Source organism: Dromaius novaehollandiae, chromosome 8, assembly GCF_036370855.1.
Source record: "Dromaius novaehollandiae isolate bDroNov1 chromosome 8, bDroNov1.hap1, whole genome shotgun sequence".
Taxonomy (NCBI): Eukaryota; Metazoa; Chordata; class Aves; order Casuariiformes; family Dromaiidae; genus Dromaius; species Dromaius novaehollandiae.
Window position 1 is genome coordinate 15,662,678 of NC_088105.1, and position 23,958 is coordinate 15,686,635.

The following is a 23,958-nucleotide window of genomic DNA, read 5'->3' on the forward strand; positions in this document are numbered from 1 at the left end:
TTTGCATCCCTCACCATATAAAAGCAATAAAACATGCAAATTCATTTAAGTGTATCCTAATACCATGAGGCACTATTATCTCCTCATTGTTCTGCATGTCAGATCATTTCTTATATCTCATCAGCCAAGTATCATAAAGGCAAATTCCTTGGAGTATTCTCTCAGATGACTATTTTATTTTCCCCTGAGGTTATCTGTAAAATCCTGGTAATGCTTGTGATAAACACAATCATCTTTTTCTTCTTGTTTTCTTCCTGCTTGTCCTCTCACCTGTGTCGAAATTGTAAAAGCTCTGGAAGTGTTGGCATGAAATAAGCAATCTGTCTCAGATTTATATCAAGACTCCTTCGGTCACCCTGGCTGTGCAAAAAGACCTTACAGGGGGTGAAATAACTAGTCCTTTTGGCTTCCCAGCACAGGTGTAAAACTGGGGTAATGGCTCTATCATGATATTGTTTCCAGACTCTAAGTATGGGGCCAGGACCAGAGGGAGAGATGTGTTTGCATCAGGTGGATTGCCAAAGTGCATTTCAATACCATTATTCTTCCTTATATTATTCTTATTCCCTTGAGAAGAGTAGAAATTACAGCCATCCTAAAATTGCTTCAACAGCTTGGCTTCTGCTTTGATCTTGAATTTGTAAGATGCAAAGGTAGTGTAGAGGCAGTTTTTTTTCTCAGATGTTAAGAAAGCTGATAATTATATCATTTGTATTACTTGTATGAAAATTAACTTCAGCCAGTCATGTAAGAATATTGTCTTATATGCAAAAATAACTGCAAAGAGTGTTCAACTTTTGATTACATGTTATGGAACTTCCTCGACTCACAGCATCTGTAGTCATTTTCTTCTGTGAAAAGTGTATGCAGCAAATCAGGATAGGAGGGTTTTGCACCCATTGTACACTAAAAGATAACTAATTGAGGGAGCTTACTTGTTGATATTTCTTTCATCTTGTGTACTCACTGAAATTTGTGCAAGGTGCAAGCACACTGGATAGGCATAAAATGCTGCTCGATAAATTCAGGGACAGTATAAATTATGATTGTTTTTTACAAGGTTTTGACACTAGATGTGTTAATTTTATTTGCATTATTTCTGCCTATAAGTGATTTGCACATGTAAACCACAACACCTAAATAGTAAATGCTATTTACAAGAATTAAGAAGAATAATTTTTAGCCAGTGGATAGTTTTAAGCCTCTTAGAATTATTGAACGCTAAGGAAAACATTCATGCCATAATCACTTGATAAACACAGTAAAGTACAATTCTGTAATTTTAATGGTGGCTCTCATAACTATTGAATGTCAGTAATTCTGAATTTTTTTAAAAAACAGTTTATGGTCTGAGATATATTCAGCTTTGGAAACCAACTCTTTTCATATTTACTTGGATAAATGAGGTTACTTTTTTTTCTGAAGATACTCAGAATGCAGGCTGCCTAAAATGCGCTAAGCTTAACAAAATGAATGTATTATCTGAAGAAAATCCATATAAAAATATTACAAAAATACAACTTTTTAAGGAAAAAGCAGATACAAAAATGTATTGTATTCACATACTTTTATCAGAGGATTTAAAGGCATTTTGCAAAGATTACCAGTACCATCCGAGATGGATTTGGGTAGGTACCCATAAATAGAAAAAAAGGCTGTTTTGGCCTGTTTTTTTGGTGTCCAGTTTTGGAGGCCTGAAATTTGAGTTACAGATCCTGAGTAACCATACCTTTGCCACCAATGACAATTGTGTGTCCACGACATAATAACTCCATAGACATATAAAACTGTGCACTTGAAAAATCAGTATCCAAAACCAAAGGTCAGTTTTGAGGGTATGTTTTCAAATGACAGTGTGCCAGTAAACAAAGGAAAAATGGAAACTGCATTTCTGACTTCCACTCTCTAGATATTTATTTACCATTTGCTCATAAATTTGGGGAACAAGAACAGGGCTGCCTGTGACAATATGCCATCCTCTGTATATGTGTTTTTCTCAACTTTCTGCTAGTATATCAGTGTGGACACAGATGTAGGCATCTGAATTTTCAGGCACCGAAACATTTATCTCAATTACTTTTTACGGTAAATTATGCCTTATTTTTGGTGTTTTATTTTATATGAATTTCATTGGAAGTGTTCCATTTTTGCTAGAGTTCTCTGTGGTCTACTCTTAGAATGTGTATTCATATTATTAGGAGTATTTCAGAAAACTGACACTTTGTCTCTGTTAGGTGCTGCCTCTGAGAAGATGCATGTTGGGGGAATTGTACTAATTTGAACACAGGAACAGCAGTCCAAAGAAGACTTGAGTTCACCTTATAGCTTTAGATACAGTGGAGATGCAAGTCAGGCAATTACAAGTGCTTACCTTGTAGCTTAGATAACTCAGCAGCATTGTTTCAAACAGACTTATTAAAGCCACTGAAACCTTAAGTGAAGAGATATAATATGTATGTTAATACTGGCTTCTAAAGAATATATGACATAAAAAATTACATTGAAAAGTTAAAGATAATAAAAAACAGCTTTTCCATGCATCTTCTGAAACCATCTCAGCCAACAACATTTAGCTCCAAGCTTAAAAACTCTCATTTGTCTGAATAAAGCATAGGCTTTAATATAAGACTGTAACCATAAACTATTAAGTCTCTCAGTATTTTAGAAATAAATTGGATACAATAATCTGGATGTCTAGGTCAAACTTTATTTATTCAAACTGCATATTTTATCCAAGGATTTGAAAGGTATTTTCATCCAGGGAGTCTTTCATTAGTAAAACTGTATATTTCATAGAAGTAAAAATCATCACAATGGCATTGCATTAAGCACAGTGCAAGAACATAATGGTATAATTATTCTAGAAGCTTAAGGAATTCTTAATAGAAAAATACAGGGAGAATTCCTGGGAGAATTCCCACAAATGGTTTTGAAGTATTGGAGAAATTGAGAACTTTATGTAAAACAGTATTTTATATATACTGTAAATCATGTAATTTTAATAACTGTTAGGTCACTTTTAAGAGACATTAAGCACTTTAAAGTCCTATTATTTTCAGTTAGCTGGTTAACTGGATTTCCAAAAGCAGCAACAAGGTAGTTCTGCCTGGTTTTTAAAGTAAAACAAAACAACAAAAAAACAATATTCCAGGAAATAAAATTGCTAAAATATAATAATACATCTTAGGTATGCAAATCTCCTTCTCTTTACACTACATCCTTTGGGAAGGTTTTTTTTTTTTTTTTTTTTTTTTTTGAAGCCCATTAAAAACATGAATCTTGAAACATTCCTTTGAGATTAACAAATGTAGACTACTACGGACCAGGCTATGGAGCGGTTATGAAACCAATCTCCCCCTCCCTCAGTTCCCAACACAATAATCCCAAGAGTAATCTTTCATCCCTTAGTGAAAGAAAGGACCATTATGAATGAATTTCTGCACTGAATGATAACACCACTTGACTGCAGCACAGTCCATGGGTAAAAAAGAGGGTCTCTTAGATGAGCAAGCTCCAGGACACTGAAAACTGAACCACATACTTCAAAAGCACTCAGAGACCCATAAAGCATTTTATGTAATGCATCTACTGTAATATACTTCACTAAACATGCAGGCTATATTATGAAGTAACTTTAGTTTGCTAGTGGGTTTAATATGAAAGCCCAGAAAACACATTACAAAAGCTAATCTTAGGCAATTACGAAATTTAAACTAACCATTATAGGAAATACTGACTACTAAACCCAACAGAGCTTGATAATTGTAAAAGAAAATGCTACCCTAATTCTACAATATTTTATTATAATGTTCAATACTTTATGAATATATTTGTAACGCATTTAGCCTCATATAAATTGAAATCAATCAGCTCACATCGTTGTATCTTGTTTAGTTTATGCTTTCTTTGTACTCAGTCATCAAGTAGATTTCTTCATTAATATTCTCTATCTTTTCCATTTATTCTTTTACATCTCTAAAATGCTATAAATCAATATTGCCTAGGGTTATTAAATGGAAATAGTTAAAATTGCCCATTCATACGTTACCTGTAATCCCCATAAAGGCAAACTTCGATTCACCCAAATAATAGGAGACCTGTTCATTATAATGAGAAAATAAATATGACATTAATCAAAATTTGGTTAATGTCCTGACCAAAGTCAAGGGAAGAACTTTTGTACACGTCAATGGAATTTAAAGCAGGCTTATTTTTTTAAATGGTTCTCAGTAATAAAATTTTTAAATCAGCAGTTATCTACTTAGTATTGACATTCTGTTTGTCTTTCTAATCCAGAGCCAATCACTAAATTTCCTTGGGAGTAATCTAATGCCCAGTGATGCCAAAGTCTTTTATTGGCTTCAGGGGCTGCTAGTTCATCTCCCATGATTCTAGAAAGAAAGCAAAAACCCTTAATTTGAGGTTTTGATTCTAGAGTTGCAGAGGAATAATTATTTGTGGTAGAACTTGCAAGTAGTTGCTTGACAGCTAAGGAGTCTTAAAATGTCACATTCCTGTTGGAATAGGAACTGTCTTCCAGTTTCCCTCCCTTCCCACCAGTAAGTGGACTTTTGGTTTGTCTTTTTTGAATTAGGAACTCACCAATCAATCATTCCAGGTGTGTAGTTTTGACCGGAACAACCCCAGTTCACTTCCTTACTGATGGTTGCCAATATAGCCATGCAAAGTCCATTTCCGTTAGCAAATATGGGAACACCATCATAGAAGAATATGGAGGAGGAAGGGACATTAATTGGATTATTAAAACTGTTCTACAAAATATGTTATAGAGTCAATATTTTGAAATACTAGTCAATGCATATAGACATTCAAAAAAATAATTTTAAGAAACGAGTTCAGTATGTTTTAGATAAAGGCATTTTACAAGGCATTTCATAGGTTGTTTTTAAAAGATTTATTTACAAACAAGATCCAATTTAAAAACAAAATAACTTAAAATATATTTTCAAGCTTAACCAAGTACACAATAAATAGTGAAGATCCAGAGATACTAGAAATCCTATCACACAGACAGGTTGGGATAGAAAGAGCACATATACCTATAACTGTTACACTTTGAACAGGAAAGCTTGCGCCAAACTACAGTTTATATCCTCACATGAGGTGGTCTGGGGATTCATGCAGCCTTAGTAATTCCAGTGAGAAACTGTTGACATCCATGCAAAAAAATAGCTGCTATGTACATACAACATGATCTTGCCTTGAACTGCTGGTACAAATCTTCCATTTAAATGGTCATGTAAGAAGATGGGAATATGTTTGTGTAAATGATGTAAAATAACCTTGCTTGTCCCTGGCAAGTAAGATCAGGAGAATGGGATTTGTGGACCACAGATTAGTAACAGATGTATTTTTACCAACTACAAGAGTGGGACAGGCCCAAATGGTATCCATTGATAAGGATGCTTTATGTCTTAAACTCTCACCTATACTCCTGCTGCTGTGCCTGAAGGAGCAAATGAAAGATATCAACTTGCACAGCATTTCTGAAAGACAGGCAATAAATCCATGGGGGCGAGTCTGTGATGAAAAATGCTCCTCCCAGAATTGTCACTTTACAAAACAACCAGGTGATGATGTTTTCTGTGGCTACTCTATCAGCACACTGAATAGTTTCTTTTATTAGGCTGTGACAAAGTGTGCAGAGAGGATCTTCTTGTAACACAGCATTCATAAGAATGCGTTACAGAAGTAGCTTAGTTCTCAAGCCCTCAGGATCTGTATGGACAAAGCCACTGATATTAATGGGGTACCATCTGGGCATGAGGTTTGTTTCTCTGGCACAGCTGTTAAAACTGCAGTTTTTGGGAACGTGCAGACGTGACTTATTTGAAATTTCTCAGGCAGACAAATGTTATACAGAGATGGAACAAACTAACTAGTCTGTTAAATGTACTAAAACACAATATAATAGAATAAAACATAGAGAAAAGATAACTACACTCTGTGGCTGGTTAATTACTAAAAATTTGGTAAGCAGGAAAGGCCTGGAGAATTAAACACTCTGCAAGATGTAGAAAAATCTTTACATGTGAATACAAAAGTATCAAAGTACACCTGCCAGCAATAGAAGTGCTGACATCATTTATGCTTCTGACTTTTTAATATGCTCTATCTATCCAGACCTAAGTTTGCCTTATAATATGCTCATTTAGGCTAACTTCTTTATTAAGAGTTCTCATAACAAAATAATACTGGCAGCTTCTTCATGCCAGAAACCATCATTAGCTGTAAAAACATCTGAACTATATGTTTCTTTTACACTAGAAAATTGCATTACTTTAAATTAGGTCCATGAAGTCCAATTTTACTTTCTGCTATGCAATTGTGCTGGAAGCTTTGACACCAAAGGGATCATTTATTCAAAAACAGAATAACAAGATCATTGTTTCGATTTTTACAAAATCCCTTGGTGATGTTTTATTAGCCACATATTTTTTTTTAAATATATATCCTTTTCAGTTTTTGGATTTGAGGGGGTTTTTTGAAAGAGTTCTATTTGTAATAAACTGTATATGAATTAATACAGCTGTTTTGTACTGTTACATGATATTACAAAGTATTGCTCCCTATGCACACTTCTCAATGTCTTAATATAAACATCTCCCTGGTTTCACATTACACATCTTTTCCAATCCTGAATTTGTATGCTCCTCACTGAGGAATGGCAAGTAATGTCAGGTTTAAAACCCTGCATTGTAATTTTGTTTTATGAAATTTTTTTCTGCTTTATTTTCTTTTCCTAGTCAAAGTATTAAAAGTAGCAGCTTGAAGAATCTTGTGGGAATTGTTCCTGAAGGTCAAAATCAACTTCTATCAGTCACTACAACCTATGTACAACATCCCACTGACAGCATATATTCTGAAATAACACAGAGAGAGGATGATTGACTACATTGCTCAATAGTGGACATACTAATGGTAAGAACAATCAGCAGGATCTGAGCAGGACTGCACGGATCTGTTGAGACTCTGTATCCACGCCCCATGATGTCACTGTGATCTTTGCAATTCTTCACTAACAAAGGGCCCCTTTCAATTGCTGTATTCTATTTAAAACATATTAAAACTAGGTTTTGGCAAATATGCATAACACTTGCACTGAACTGTAATGGAAGATACAGGTAAGCTAGAGCACTTGGGAAGTCTAGAAGAGGAAATACTGAAGTGTGGTTGTTTTTTATTTGCAACTATTATCTAGTGACACCAATTTGAGAACAGAGCAGTTAAAAAGCAAAAAATCTGCAAGAGGGTAAAACTAACAGTTAATTATTGGCATGACAATAGCTAAAAAGGATGGCAGTTAGAGATAGTGTTTTCTCTATGTTAGGGATTCCAAGAGCACTTGTAATGAAATGAGCGTAACAATTTATGAGAGTAAGTCTACAACATTCGTGTGATACTCACACAGAATTACACACAAGAGTCCATGCAGAATGGACTTGCAGTACATTTTGAGGCATACAATTTTTGCAGTTTTCTTAGTCTTTGCAAAAGCCGTAAGTGAAACAAGTAACTAGGAATTGCTGCCTTTCCATCAATATTGTGTTGACTCCACATAGAACCCATTGCTATCACACCAAATGCATCCTGTTAGACCAAGCCATTTTAGGTACAAACTGCAGCTGACTTCTCTCTAAATTATTATCTTCTACTTTTCTTCTTTTTTTATAAAGAAGACAGTAAATCTTCATGTAAAAATTCATACTCTATCCAGTAGCACCCAGTCACATTGCCAATAAAAGTAACTTTGTAAAAAGTAAAATTCAGATTATCAGTAAAAGGAACTTTGCTGACAATAACAGGGAGATGCTGTTCACCCCATCTATTTGGCATTTATTTGGTGACAGAGAAAGTGGTTAGATTGAACTGAAAAATATTTTGGGATCTGTAAAATATGAGTAATTCTAGGAGTCATTGTTTAGAGTATGAGTGCTTCCTACTTCTCAGATTGATAGAGGAATCAATGATTAGTTTAAAATGCCTCCTTCCTTTTCCCAGTTCATTATAAAAGGCTTGCAGAAGTTGGTGCAAAAGTACTGGTATTTGTTTGGATGGAATATTGAGTTTCAGCAAAATTAATATTTTTTGCAGTAACTTTCTTCTTAATAAGATAAAAGAAGTAAAAGGTTGCTCACTTTTATGGCTTTATTTTTTCAATAAGATCATAATTTGAAGGGAATCTAATCTCTAAGCTAGAGGTGAAGAAGACAGCAAGGTGTCTTGGAAGCTTAAGAAAGCTGTGCATTAGGAAAATCTAAAGTCCCTGACTCACTGCGTATAAATTTCCAAAGAGAGAGTTCCTCTTCTCCATCATTATTAAAGGTTTTGTGGCATCTTTATTCTTTGTTTCTTCCCTATAGAATTCCTCTTCTCAAAGAGTCATTCTGAGATATGTGGAAGGGGGGCGAGGGGGGGGGTCTCAAAAAGTACAGTTTCTTGCAGTTCTTGCTCTTCCAGGAAGCTTTTTCTGGCCCTTTTTAAGATGTTCTGTTTTCTTACAATAAGTTGACATAAGGCTTCCCAAATGTATCTTCTGTACTTCCCATTCACACACACTCCCATTTCTTTAACTCACTTCACTTTTGTAGTTGATTCTTGAAAACATGATATATCTACTATGCAGTAACTTTTCTACAGTATTCCCCTTATTAGACTTAACTGATTTTCAAATATTAGATGTCATACTTTATGTCCTTTGCCTAACAGTGTATTAAGAGTTCTAGTTCTGTCACCCCAAGCTTAGTATTTTCATCCATGATTTGTTTCTTTCAATATTTAAGGCTGCCAGAAGCAAATCATGTGAAAACAAGTAAGTTAATAAAAAGTGGTGCTTATTAGCATGTAAAAGAATTGAGAAGATTTAATATAGGACATTTTAGGCTAGACAGAAAATCAATTTAAAATTCTGAATATATTAATCTAGTTTAAACTAGGAAATAGAAAATACAACTGAAGTGCAGCGTTGAATAAATTATTATCATTTTATCTACAACTGTTAGATGACAATTGTTTATTTTCTGGGTTTATGTAGTTGGTTGTAAAACACAAGAAAAAAAAACCGGAGTATCCAGTGATTCACATAGAATACCTTTACTGTCAGTTGTGGGTATGCAAAAGTCATGCATTAGGACCACAGAAAATCATGGGTATAGAATGTATTTTGGTCTCCCTCTCTTCTAATTGTTTAGGGAAAGCAGGATGGCTAGAAGATTTTCATCCCTGTCATCTGCAGGAAATCTCAGTTTCATGTATTCATCTGCTTATCTCCAGGATCTGGCGTTTTAAGTAAAACTGGAAAAGTTCTAATATTTGTGGCACTGATAATTCAGAACCATATATGATACAGTATCTTCCTAATGCACTTCCAAATTACATTGCAAGGGTCATGTATTTAGGCATCTGAAAAAATTGCTGAGCAGCATACACAACCTTTGGCAGGATGCTTGATAGACTACTAAGTGGAAGACTCAGCAGATAAATTATTTAGAGGCGGCAGAAGGAAGTTGCCATCTAGGGCTATTTCATGCCCAAGAGGAAGATAAACGCTCCTTAATAGCTTTGAGGCAGTACAGCTAATGTGGACACTAACTATGCATACCTCCTGTTGATCACTTTACAGTCACAAAACTTAGAATAGCAGTGTGGTAGACCTATTCTCTGGGAAACCATTCACTATTACTTCCAAAACACAACTTATCCATCCATTTTTCCAGGGCTCAGTTCTCCCTGCTTTTCACCTACCAGTCACTGCTCTGTTCAGCTCCTAAAACTATTGCTGCACAAACTGGCAACCAGATGTTTATAATTTTATTTTTATAAATGTAAACATAAATATGACACAGAAATGTTCTGTAGTAATACAACCAAAAGATACACGTGTTTTTGCACAGCTGTATCAGATGCACAGTATCGGAACAAATAGCTAAGATGATTTTAACAGTGAAGTAAAAAGAAATTGTTACTTTTTCATTGCACAACTTTGTGATTCCCATTCAAAATATAAGACTAGCTTTGTAATTCATTCAGAACATCTGTAAGACATAAAACTAAATCCCCGTTGGTGGAATATCAAAATTTATTTATACAGTTCATATATTTCAAGTTAAACAATGTTTTGAGAGGACAAATAACAAATAAAACATTACCATGCATGTCCTTGTGTAGGATCATCCAGGAGCACACGAATTATGTATAAGAAACAGCTTAGTAGCTTGAGAGAAAAATTGAATAATCGTATTCTTAGACCTATTTAAAAGAAAATACAAGAAGAAATTCACATTCTTTGTAGTTTCACCCATGGTTAATGTAATATTATTTAAAAGGAACTAGAACAGCCATGCTGCATCACACAAAAGATCTGTCTAGCCCAGTAATCTGTCTCCAATATTGGCCATTGGCATATCACAGGAAAGAACACAAGAACAAGCCTGTCAGCTAGACATATAATACACCTTCCCAGGTTCCAGAAATCTTAAAGAGTCTGTCTGTGTTTTAACGTGAAGATCTACTCAGTCACTTGCTTGAAGGCCATTTTATGCCATTCATCTTTGCTGATGCCATTATTTGGACCTTCTGTAGTTTTATAAGTTCTTTTTGAAAGGGGAACAAAACTACATATGGTTATTTGAGATGGAAGATACAATGACATGAAGAAGACATACTTTCAATCATAGGCAGAGCATATACAATGGCAAGTATTCAGATATCAGTATCTGGAAGTCTTCATGCAGCTTTTCATATGGAATATATTAATACTATTCCAATTTATAAAATATTAAACTGTAATTATTTAATGTTGAAGTTGTATAATTAAGTGTCCAAGAATCGGGACATCTGAAAATCACGTGGCATATACTATTTGAACACTGAATGAACAATTTGTCCTATGGACCATGGGAACATTGAAATATTCCAGTTGACAGACCTCAAATACTATCCCAAATTATAGGAGTTCTTACAAATATAGGTCTAAATCCTAAAAGTCTGCACAAAGACAGGATTCCTTCAAATGGATCCACATGGACACTTGGTTCTAAAACAGGCAATTTAATTCAGTGCTAATTGGAGTTAATGAAGCCATTGTCTACAGCAATGCAACTTAACTGTACTTTAATCAGGTTTTGGAGTCATTACAGGATTAGTTTAAATCCTCAGTCTTGTTATTAAATACAGTAGTCTTAAAGTTTCACCTGTGAAAATATCTGTATCTAACTCCAGGCTTTAAAAGCTTTCATTCAAGGTTTAAGTTCAGACTGTTGACTAAGATCAACCGGTGGAAGGCAACTTCATTTTCAAGCATTATTATTCTTCAGACTTCTGAACCAAGAGTGCAGTTTTGTGCAGCTGAACCCTTGTACCTAAAGCAGAGTACCACTGACTGAGCCTCGCACAGATGTGATTTCATTTGCACTAGCCACAGGTAGATAGTATTTTTTATTAGTGTCGCAAGTATACTAGTAGGCCCATTGAACTCAATATAATTAGTTCTGTGGTTTGAGGAACTAGAGCCTCATTATGCTTACCCAAAGCTCTGTGAATACATTCGCTTTTAAGGAAATAATCATAATTATCTTAAGGCATTACATACTTCTTCACCCTACCCAGTCCTAAGCTTAAAATAATGCAACATAGATAAAGCTGAAGAATCACCCTTTATATCACCTAGCTCCCATCCCATTAAAATGCAACCTACAGCAATCACAGAAAAATATAGAACAGATCCTTAAACATTCTAACATGCAATCAATGAACAAAAAGTTAAGCTTTATTATATAACATTGTTTACTACTACTGTGAAGTCGCAGTTATATAAGAACTGGAGGGACCTTTATAGCATCTTGTCACCTGTACATTAGGGGTTAAATCCTGTGGTTAGGTTCCAATTATGAGAAGTCCCACAGCTGTTAAAGGCAATTAGGTTTGTGAACATTAACCTAGAGATTCCTGCTGCCTTATCAAGCCTAATTAGCCACAGAGTATTTATTCCCCAGAGCAGAGTGGAGGGGTTGAAATAGTGGGTGTATCTAGAGACTGTGGAGGGTAGGTAAGTGTGTTGCAATACTATCATCTCACTAGGAAGAGTCCCACTACTTTTCTTGGGCTCTGCTATAATCTTTCTTGCTGCATTTTTTTTGAACTGTTGCTGAAGAAAGTATGAATTGCTTATCTGTACTAGCCCTTTTGTAGAAGCTTCCTGAAGTATGAATGGTTGCCATACCAACTAAGCTATTATAATGAGAGGAACAGGTGACTGGAGGAGGAGAAAAACCAGGACTTCTTTTCCCCACCAATTTCATCTTGTCTAACTGTTAAGCAAGTACAGAAATCTATCATCTGTAATTTCTCCTGGTTCACATCTCTAAGTGTCAATCTTGATCTGAAACACTTGTATATTGATAACAGGCCAACTTCTAATCATCTCTTGAAATTATATGTTGGCTAAATGCCACTAGGAAATGGTGCCTTTCTGACAAAGCTAAATCAATACAGGGAAGCAATATTGCTGGCTCTTGTATTAAGCTCTTAAGTCTGAAGTCCCAGTCCTGAAAAATCTAGAGCTACTGGAGCATTCAATACAGTTCCCCAAATCTACTTCTGGCTATGTCTAGAAGTGCTTCAGGGCCTGAATATCTGAATAGGATTAGCTATGTACCACAGAAGTCCAAGCAGGGTTTTCACAGAGATGTTTCCTCATCTAGAGAATCTACTTAGCAGGCAGCTATATTGTATGTATTGTGGATGGGGTTATATGTATCAAAGTAATAAATAGACCTTTGACAACATGTGATTGTGTCAGGAGTTATGATATTCATGTGGGAGAATGGAAGTTCATCACCTGCTTCAGAAGATGACATCTCCTACCTCTGTGTGTCTCAGCCATTAGAAACAAGATGTGCTGTCACAGGGAGTATATTCAGTCACCCCTGCTAAGGCTGGAATAATTAACACAGGATTGCTAAATAAGTATTCTTGCTGGTCAAAATATTCTGTAGCCTCATAGTTAGGGGTGTCATCTGTGAGTTGGAAGAACTGTTTCTTTCACCACTATGGAATAGGAGGATTTCAAATTGGGGAAGGAGAGAACATAGACACCAGAGAATGCTGGAATTCAAAGTAGTTCTTCATTTTTCTTTTTCTTACAAACCAAGTAGTTCATGTTTCTGTTTGTTAGTTGACTATTTTTGTCCTCTATTTTACATGCTGTCAGTGTATCAACATGGTCTGCTTGACTTGATTTCTTTTTTTCCCCATACATAGGCAGATTGTTTAAGTAGCACGGGCATTTGCACAGAATGTCTCTATCTATATTTTGACCTTGGTGCCTGAAACTTCTATTCAGTTACATCAATCATATACTGTTATCCAGTTAAACACTGTTTAATGAGATTATAATTTCACTGTGCCCCTGTAACCATGGTATTATATGTTTTTTCTTGTTTAAAAGAAATCGATATAAATGGTTCAAAATCTATATTTATTTCACGAAATGAATAACTACATCAAATGTTAATGTTTCCTTATCAGGTTTGAACAAGTGCCTGCTATTTCTTTTCCAGGCAATTTTATGTATAAAGTGATACATCAAACTTCAGCACTGCTTGTGACTTCACCTGCATTACAAATTCTTGCTGACTCCTTTACAAGCATTTTAGAGATTAATCCTCCAATTTGGAGAGGTGATCTGATTCAAAGTGAGAGTGATAGGGACAGCAGATAAACTTTACTATCACCTTCTGTTATTCCTTTCAGTTGTATCTCTCTCAGCTGTGCTCTTCCCTCTTCCCTTTCAACTCTATTTCAGGTAACTATGGTAGTTTTAATAGAACCAATAAAAAGTTTCCAATAAGTCTTTAACATGTTTTGTCTTCTAGCAAAATCATCTCAGTAGCAGCTGGCTTTAGAAGTTGGATCAAAACGTATGGTTATTTCATTTATTCCTTCTCCACTGAATTGGAACTTATTTTTCCATGTGAGACTTATTTTTAAGCTGTGATAATGCAGTGTGTCAGCTTGGCAAGTACAAGCAAGTCGTACTAATGTCAACATTTCTCTGTAGCTGGCTGACACCTTTGCGAAAAATTTTTGATGCATTGTAAGCTGTCTTGAATATACATTTGCTTTGTAAAAGACTGACTGAAAGCTAGGTTGACATTGGATCTAAATGAAGGCTTATTTTCTCTATTTAATGAACTACTTCAAAACTAGAATAATGACTGAAATGGTTGATATTTCATGCTACAAGTCTGTATGTAATTTGGACTAGAATAACTTAGTATTCTGTAGAAAATCTCTGAATGTTAGAGTTGGCTGTTCTGGTTGACAAGATGATAGTATCACTTCTAAGCCTTTGAATGGCCTACCTATGGCATATGCTACTATAAGTATAGTAATTGCCCCCATTCTCAAGTTTAATTTCCATGAACTAGCTACTAATTCAACAGTAGGAAAAACATGCCTCATCTCTTGGAGGTTTTTTCTTTCCTGTGGATCTCTTGGGAAGAGAAGGTACTCGTAATGAAAGTATCTCTACTAACTAGCTACAGGAAGAGCTTGCTATTGGGTGTTTGTTTTAATTACTAACACAGTACACTTCTACAAAGCTTACCTCATTTCTATATGATATCACTACATAGGAGGGCTCATCAGAATTTGGATTTCTCCAGCAATCATCAAGCATGCTGAGCAGGAAAACTCTGATGTATTATTTCTTGTTTATAGTATTAACTCCTCTCTGGTAGGATGAATTAACAGTTGCTTCCCACTCTTGCCTACTTCAAATAAGCTTCCAAATAATTCCTGTCCCTTGGACCAATACATCACACCTACCCAATCATAACCTAATAGAGATGTCCCACAGTATAGTAACTTACGATTCTCTTAATGTGCTTAGCCAGAAGGCTAAGCACTTCACACAGGAATGGCCATGAATTCATGCTAATTAACTAGCTTATGCTTTAATTTTTATGCTAATAAACAGAAATGTATCTATTTCTAGATGTATGGAGTCTTCAGGTCTGCCACCAAACTGCATGTGTAGCATTATATGTGCATATAGGGAGAGATGTATTCCCCACACACTTGCATCTTAACTAAAGAAGAGAAAGTAAGTTCTTGCATTTATCTCAAGCAATTAAGTAGGTACTGTTCAGAACCTATCTTATCTATGAAAAGAGATTTACAGTGAGTTGGATCATAACTTTGTTCTTAATGAACAAGAGTGCATAAAACTGCTGTTTTGTGGAACAGTGCAGGAACAAATGGAAGGCTATTTACTGCTTTAAAACTAATGTCTAAGACTGCCTTTCTAGCTAGGCATAATACTCCTTTTCTAGTTCAGGACCATGCTTTTCTTGTTTTGTCTCTTGCTCCATTATGTGATATCAACTACCTCAGAGGCTGAAGATTATAAAGGTGTGAAGTACTTTAAGAGAAGCACCAGGTCATATGGAAAAAAGTAGAGGAGAACCAAAACTATCTGAAAAGTCATACTGCATTAACAGTGACACTTCAAATGCAAACCTAGTTAAACTTGCTCATCTCTATCACATTTGGAAAGTTTAAAAATAGCTCAACTAATAAAAAAAAAGATCTTGTCCTGTGATGTAACAAAAAATTTCTGTAATATTAGCTATTAAAGACAGAAGATCATGTGGTCTGTCTTATTTCTAAAAACTCTATCTACTTTCCACATTTCGTGGATTGGGACTTATGTTCACAGTGTACACTAAGAAAGTAATTTTTTCTTCCTTAGCCCTTTTTGTCTTTTCCCAGACACAGAACCATGGACCCATCTTAACTGTATTACAAAGGCCAAAATGCATACTTTCGTTTAGAAAAGCTTCATGTATAAAACCATTGTCATTTCCCTTTACAGGTGCAGGGAGAACGGACGTAAAATCAATCCTGTTACATACAGGGAAAATTCAGTTCAGTTCTCAGCTCTCAACTTGTCTAATCAAGATTTTATGACACGCAGACAATTAATGTTTTCATCCCCTTTCATCCTCTTGTACCAGTTACATAGATATAATGGAGAGATTTTTTTAACCTTTTTATATAAAATGAATGCTTTAGTTCCTCCATGTTATCTTCTATGATGGCCTATGAATTTAAGTGTGTATGTCACTGTAGCTGCATTAAATTGGACTAAAAGGCAAGGCATGCATTTCTAACTGAGATAACACATTTGGGAAGACTGAGAAGTAGGTATGCCTTCCCCATGAGTTTCCTCTCCAAATTTTTGTTTGTTTTTTGCAGTACAGATACAGATTTGAAATGTAATTAAGAATACTTCTTAAAAGTGAACACTTCAAAAAAAAAAAAACTATATACTTCTATATACTTTTTCTTCAGCCTGTTAGAGGAGCTTTGCTTTCTTAGACAAAGTCATGACTTGCTAATGAACATGATAATGTCAGATCCATGTAAGTAAGTCAACTTGATCACAATACAAAAGTAAAATTGCATCACTATAAATACTTGCTTATCCAAAAGAAATATTTTAAGCTTAAATAATACAGAATTTCCATAACATTTAAAAAGTAAAACTGACTCCTACTGGGTGAAATCTTAGTTCAGCAGAAAACTAGCGAGAACTCTGCAATTGTCTTCAATGGAACTGGATTCTACCCACAGTATCAAAATTATGCTTAACAGAAATTAACTGCTTACTTGATCTTTGGTTTTTGATGAAGAAGAGCTTCAGTCTCTCTTTAAATGTATTTTCGTTCATATAGAATTCAACTTGCACCCTGAAATATAGAAGGAAGTATTAGAATTGAGCATGAAAGATAGTAAGTGCTAACTTTTCAAAATGAATTTTCCTTAATTTGTTTTTTCTACATAACTACAGGGGCATATAAAGTGTTCAGCCGAAAGCTCACTCAGATTTGAATGACTAATGGTAAAAAGTTAAACAAAAGCCAACTTATCTAGTTCATCGCCTTTCTTGGACACTGTGTATTCTAAAGTCAGAAGCATCTATATTTTTGATATTTTCACTGGAAGATTATTCTAGTATCTGTGTATTTGTCAAGAAGAATTCCTTGATGTTTAGGTTAACCTTCCTTCTCATTTTAACTCCCATTCTGTTAAATTGCCATTTTAATGATTCTTCTTCCTCCTGCCTTGTTTATGTCTCTGTTAAGTATTTGCTTGTTGAGTTCACTTCTAATTCAATAGCCATAACTAAACAAACATCATCCTCTCTAGAATTCACTGTTTTTGTCACAAAGAAATACAGAGACCTGAAGGCAAAATTATAGTGCTATGTTGTACAGAAAAGAACTACTCTTCCTGATTATACTAAAGCAACAGTAATGACTCCCTCTCCCCTTTTCCCCCCAACTTCCCAGGATGCATTCCATGTCTCTGTCCCTCCGTTCAGTCTGAGTGTAACTTACGCAGTCCTTCTCAAACTGGAAGGGAGAGAACTGTTGCAGGGACTGCAGGTGGGTGTTAATTATACAGAATAAACCTGGCTCATTCCAGAGATGTGAGGCTGCACTGCTTGCCCTAAGATCCGAGTGCAACACCAGCATCATTTTTACTGAACTCCCTGCCACATACAAATGACTGGATCTGCCTGACTAGTCCCAATTCTCCTCCAGCAATGAACCACCTTTCATTTCACCCAGCACACTTTCTGTACCCTCTTGAGAGTTCAGTTCCCAGCTTGAGAACTGCTATACTTTGCTAAAGAATATAGTGACATCATTGTAAAACTGAATTCCTTCCTTAGCTCTCACTTTCTTTACATACCATAAATCTTGCAAACTTGCATATATTTTTCTGTCCTTAAGTATATTTGACCTTTGAGAACTTCCTCTCAGTTGTCTTTTCTCTTTCACTGACTGCTTGTACTTCAATTATTTGCTCTTAGATATATTGTTGTATATTTTTTCAGTATGATCCTTCTTTTAGTTGTTCCCCTCTTACATGTGAAGCCATTGTTGAAATAACTCTCATATAATTTAGTATTAACCATACTCTCTTACCTGAAGTAGCTGTCTAATACTATGTATTTCTGTACCTCTGTGTAATTGGATGATAAATCCATTCTGGGTTCAGAAAGGATGACATCTCAGAAAATACATGGCTTTTTCATGCTTGCTTATTTCTTACTTTAAGTTTAGATATTATCACACTAGGGACCAGGGTCAGTAGTTCATAAAAGAAGACCTCTATGACTCACTCACTGGGATCAGTTAATTTTAATTAGTCAGTTTTGGTGTGGTTTGTTGTAGTGTTCCTTGTAGAAAGGGAATTACATTGCTTCCTAATCAAACGAAGCAAAAACATAACCTTATTTCTATGCATTTATATTTATTAGAGCCAAGTTCTGTAACTTACAGAAACTTGAATGTATTACACATGCAATGGCATGTGTTCAACAGAAAGAGTTAAGAGTAAATCCTACTGGGGACTAGCTTGAAACTTGCCTGCCCTACCTAGTTCTACCTCTTCTTAGGTAAGATCTTTTAAGTGGTTGGAATTAGGAAAGAGGAGAAATCTATCTGCTTTTCCCCTTTATTTTAGAAGTTGCAACTGCATAATTTGGGCAGCTTGAGCCATAGGAATGTCCTAGAAACTCCCCACAGACTGGAAAAAATGCCCACTGGAGGAAGAACAGCCTGTTTCTGGGCTTTTATTAAGGTTAAAGTGTAGTGCTGTTCAAAACTGCTGGAGTCATTGGCACTAACAGAAGTACAGTTGTAGATAGTTGGGAACTTTAAGTCATGTAAAGGAAGGATGTCCAGGGGCTAATTACCAGGTGAGTAGGTTTGGGATGTGATAGCCTGAGTTCTGCTTTGCTTCTTCTCTGCACATTTCCCAAGATACTTATTGTCATAAACTCCATGACAGTTCTAGTGGGAAACACTTCTCATGACTTGGCAGCTGTTGCATGCTAAGTGTATATACTTAATCTTCAAGGACACATTCTGGTAGGTAAACAAAGTGGCACAAGCTATTGAAGTGAGGGATGTTATTTAAACACAGTACCTGCGGCTTTTACTATTTTTATGCATTTTAAACTAGTGTCTCAGATTTTAGGTAAGAAAATTACAGTAGTCACTTACCATAAAAGAACAACATGTTAACAGTAAGCCATGATTTAATGATAATGGGGGAAGAGGATGTGGGAGCTAATCACCCTCCTATCACTACCATTATGAATTGCTCTGATAGCCTTCTAACAGCTGTCTACTTCTACTTCCCTTTCCTTAGCAACCAGTGCTCCCAAGCAGACTGGGATTCCACAGTGCAGCAGTTTCCATGGCGAAATGGATTATGAATGCTAACACCACTTCTATGTTCAATTCCTCCTTCTCCTTCCCCTCACTTTTTTTTAACTTAAGTGAAAACTGTATTGGCCTTCTGTATTTGCAGGAAATGTTTTATCATGCACATATAATCAATGTACACTTTCACTGTACTCTACCAGACAGAATATTTCACTGAGTGCATACTAACTAGGTGAATGTAGCTAGGTGAACTAGTAGGTGAATATTAACCTTTAAAATATATGAATAAATGGCTTAAGGAGCCATTGGCAACAATCAGGACAGAGGCCTCTGGATACTGTTTCTTTGCCAGTACTGTGCTTTTTAATTCTAGAGAGAATGTTCACTCTAAGTGACTACTAAAAAACTCTTTGTAGTTTCTTAAAGATCAAAATTTTACCTCAAGTATTTGCTCTTTATCTCTTTTTCTCTATAAAGTGTCACCTAGAAAATGAGTGTTTTAGGAAAGGGGCTTGAGTAAATTCTGCCCCTCACTTGCAATGTTAAAAAAAAAAAAATGCTTAATATTGTTAGAGGGGCTCAAATAAGCATTTTCTACCCGCCCCCCCCAATACACCCTGACTTGCCTGGATTTTTCTCTTGCCTTCCTTGCATCTCTTACTCTAATTAGCATAGTTTATAGTATAATGAATACTTGCTGCAAGACAGACATTACTTTAGGGACAACACATCAGAAAGCGCCATGACCCATGTGGTCTGCATTGGAGGGTTTTTTTTAGCGTAGTCTCAAAAGGAAGAAAATCATCTGCTGAATCACTAAAAATTTCATATTTCTTGTTTCTCCCTAGAAATCTTCTATATACTGGGCTAAAATTGTTTTAGGAGAGAAGTCCTATGACGATAGCCCTAAGGTGGCAGGACTGTAAATACTGTGGCTGCTTACAATTGTTGGATGATGTTTAGAACATTTTGTTTATTATACTGTCTAATGGTGTTGTAGATATTAACACGCTCATTAAGCACTACTTAGTAAAATGTTTCAAATGAGTGAGTGAACACAGTATTTCTGCTGCAATAGAACAGTTGTTTGAAATTTGGTTCCAAGCAAATGTAAATGTTTTGGTTTTGATGAAATGGCATACATGCAGAGCAGTGAGATCAGTGTATGCAAATCTGGAGTATGGAATAGGATTTTTTGTTAAATTCTATTTATTTAGTGTAAGTAATTGAAACATAGCTTTTGTGCTTCATGTTTTTCTTAGTTAAAAAAAGTTCAGTCCTCCCTAATCAGAAAAGAAATCAAGCTGATGACTTAAAATGCTACTCCTTGAGGACGGATACCAGGACAGAAACACTTAAATCTTCCCCCCCAAAGAAAACCAGTACAGGAATGTGGTCAGTTAATCTGTGTGGGTGTTTTTTTTCTTCCTCTATGCAGTAGGTACTGAGCACTCCATGAAAAGCTGCTTTTGGAAGTTAAAGAAAGGTCTTGTGCTTTATTGGTTCTTTCTTAGCTGGAAAATGCACAAATATGTGGTTGATACACCTCTGACAAAAACAACTGTAGTCATCTGATTCTCTTTAAAAAGAAAGTGTTTGTTCTTTTTTAAAGCTTCTTTTTAAAATTTACTACCATTTATAGAGGCCTTCCTCTTTAAAACCTGACAGAACAATGATGTCAGTGGAATCTTTCAAAGTGTAAGAAGTGTCTTAAAGTAACCAAAATACATCTTGACTCAGTTAGTAGTGTAATGTATACTTGTAATTGGAGTAGTACATTCGAATGTAATGCAAAAATAAGTATGGCAGGGAAAAAAACTAATTCATGCCAAGGACACTAATGCGAAGTGTTTCTTCTCGTGACTGTAAACAACTGGGGCCAATCTGTCTGCAGTAAAAACTCCAGTTGCTTAACTAATTCTGCCTCTGCTTTTCTATTGCTATTTATAATGTCATTCTAACTCCAAAGTCACATTTTACTACAGAAGAAATTTTACCTTGCATCCTCAAATCTACAAATTGCCTTTCTTTTGTAAGAAAGCAGCAGATTTGGTAGAAATAATCTCTTCACAAACAAAATATAAGTAGGATTCTTCACTATGTGCATGCTGAGAGCTGTTAAATTGTCTATGCTCTATTTCATGACATTGGAATCAAAAGGTGTTAGCTATCCAAATGGAGCCAACCTGAAGATAATTGTAACAATTTATTTAAATATATTCAATCTTTGTGGGAAGGGGCATTCCATGCTCTTTTTCCTAGAAAAAGAGCCTTGTAATATAGACACAGTAGTCTCTTTTTGCTTTTTTAATTGGGATTTGCTGATCTAATATGTGAAATCTTGCTACATTTCAAACCCAAAAAGACAAAGTTTCTTTACCTAGGGTGTAGATAAGTGTTTAAAAACGAAGTGTCTTGTCTGAGCCTATCTTACAGTAAAAAAAGGAAATGGGCATTTTTTTCTTATAGCTCTAATAAAATTAATGTATTTTAATGATGATTGTTTTAGGTAGAAGCTCTCTTCTTTTCAAAAAACTCAGAATCAAAACTCTGATTTGTTTAGAGCTTCACGCAGGAACAGTCATGCTAACATTTGACTTTCCAAGCCTATTTGCTCCATCAAAATCAATATGACAGAGCAAGACTGCTTGTCAAATGATGCTTCTTCATCTTGTGCTGAAGGAAATGGCAGTAAGTGCCAGCACTGGCACTTAACTTGAGGAGGTCTTCTATTTGCTTCTGGTAGGAAATCAGTCTCTGGCTGCATAGGTCATGATGAACATCGAGCAAACAAAGCCCTGAGGTTTTTCATTTCCCCTCCATACTCAATGACAGTAGCCTAAAAGAAATGGTAGTAATTTTTATCTGAGCCATGTTTGCTCCCACTCATTGGAAAGACAGATCCTATTCCTCTTGCAGCTGGCAGCCTCCTAATTTAGTATTCCATCCTTGCAGTGTGAGCATGACATAGTGGAGTTCTGGAGATCAAGACCGTAATGCTTTTACGAATACCTTAGGACATAGCTTCAGTAAAGACTAACTATTTGCCATGTGCTATGCTGATGCAGTCTAACACACTTGCAGTATGGCCATGCATTCTCTTAAAGATTATTTCTAATAAGTGGAGAATAATTAAAAACTAATAGGTTTAAGGTTGTCTTCTTTATTGGTTTGCTCATAATAAAGAGATATCCTTTTATGAGAAGTGTAAATATTTTCAAGAGCTCTGCAGAACTATGTCCATATAATGTCCATGTCTTGCTTGATATTGCCCATATCTATTCATTTCACTGCCAAGAACTGCAGAATATTGAGTTCCAAGATGATGTGAAACACTTCAATTGGGGGTTTTACCTTCCACCATGTCACTGGGCTCCTTACAGCCCACACTGCTTACTGTGCCACCATCAACCTCACATAGCTGGAACAGCTAGTATGTCACAGGCACGTTATCCCCTATGGCTCTTGTTAAGTATGCTAAATAAAAATACAGTGTACTAAAATGACATGATTGCAAACTGCACAGGTTTTAAATTAAGATCTAATAGCTACATTTGCTTTATTATCCTTAATTCCTCCTCTCATTATAAAAGGAAACATTTTCTTGCAATGGTGAATCAAGTCATTTTTCCTTTTATGTTTGTAGGACACAAGGAAGATATTACCCAGGTGTTCCTGTTTGACTTAACTATTCCAGATTTACTAGTTTTAGAACTGTAATTGCCCTCTGTTTCAAAGTTTTATTTATTACCCAAGCTGTGACTAGTCTGAATTGCTTTTTATCAAGTTTAAATGATCTCCAAACAAGATTCTAAAACATGATCTGCAAGATTAATTTTTTGATCTGTATTTTGTTCCTTATTCTTGTCACCTAAAGATTAAAAAAACTGCTGCTAACCATTGTCCTACTAATTACATTATTCAATTTTCTATTATTATTTACCCAAATACAGAATGATTATAACTGTAAAACTAGAATGATATTATGCAATATCAATTAATTGTATCAAGGCTACATCTGATTATGCCTCAAAGTGGACTCAAGCTCCACATGCTCTCTGATCTTCATTCTGTATGTCCGCAAAACTACAAGATAACGTTTGCTTCCTAGTGAAGCAGTATGTCAGGGTTGTCAAGGAAGCCCCCACTGAGGCTGCCAGTACTTTCCATCTCTCCCTTAAGCTTGTGATGTTGCTGGCCCACTAAGGACCCTATGAGTGATTTGCTCAACACTGATGCGACAGCGCAAGATGCTAGGTTTGGCTGACGCACTCCATTGCCATGTTCTGAAGTACTGCAAAGGCTGATGCTTTCTCCACCACTGTTCTGAAACCCTAAATTCCATGACTAAGTCACAGTTTGAAAACTTGAAATGAAATGTAGATGCTCTATAATATTTAACATTGAATGTATATCTGATAATACAGGTTCCATGCCTTCTATTAATTGCTTTATAGTAAGCAGTATTACCTATTATTTCTTATTTTCCCAAACTAATTCTTTCTGTACTACAGAACAACTTACGTGGTCTAATGGTCCAGTTCAAATTTAAACCATCTTGCAACAAAAACATATTTGATCATTTTAATATTTAAAGACTGTTATCTATATCTGCACTTGAGAATCTTTTCTTTGTACAGGAAGGTTGATTTAAAAATTAGCTTCTAAATCAGCAATTCTGACTTAATCT

General features: G+C 35.5%; 1 protein-coding gene and 1 long non-coding RNA gene across 6 annotated transcripts in view; one reads left to right on the forward strand and one right to left on the reverse strand.

Annotated features, from left to right (window-relative positions):
- Positions 1-23,958, forward strand: part of LOC135329015 (uncharacterized) — a 154,542-nt gene that overhangs the window by 120,846 nt on the left and 9,738 nt on the right. For both annotated transcript variants that reach the window (XR_010390140.1, XR_010390141.1), the window contains exon 3: positions 6,768-6,942. This is a non-coding gene — a long non-coding RNA (uncharacterized LOC135329015). The remainder of the gene's footprint in view (positions 1-6,767; positions 6,943-23,958) is intronic.
- KCNT2 (potassium sodium-activated channel subfamily T member 2) overlaps positions 1-23,958 on the reverse strand; it is a 173,799-nt gene that overhangs the window by 116,144 nt on the left and 33,697 nt on the right. For all 4 annotated transcript variants that reach the window (XM_064515755.1, XM_064515757.1, XM_064515756.1 and 1 more), the window contains exons 2-6: positions 16,696-16,775; positions 10,170-10,269; positions 4,603-4,659; positions 4,049-4,097; positions 2,372-2,431 (exon numbers count right to left, since the gene is read on the reverse strand). In XM_064515755.1, coding sequence (XP_064371825.1) covers positions 2,372-2,431; positions 4,049-4,097; positions 4,603-4,659; positions 10,170-10,269; positions 16,696-16,775 — 346 coding nt within the window. The remainder of the gene's footprint in view (positions 1-2,371; positions 2,432-4,048; positions 4,098-4,602; positions 4,660-10,169; positions 10,270-16,695; positions 16,776-23,958) is intronic.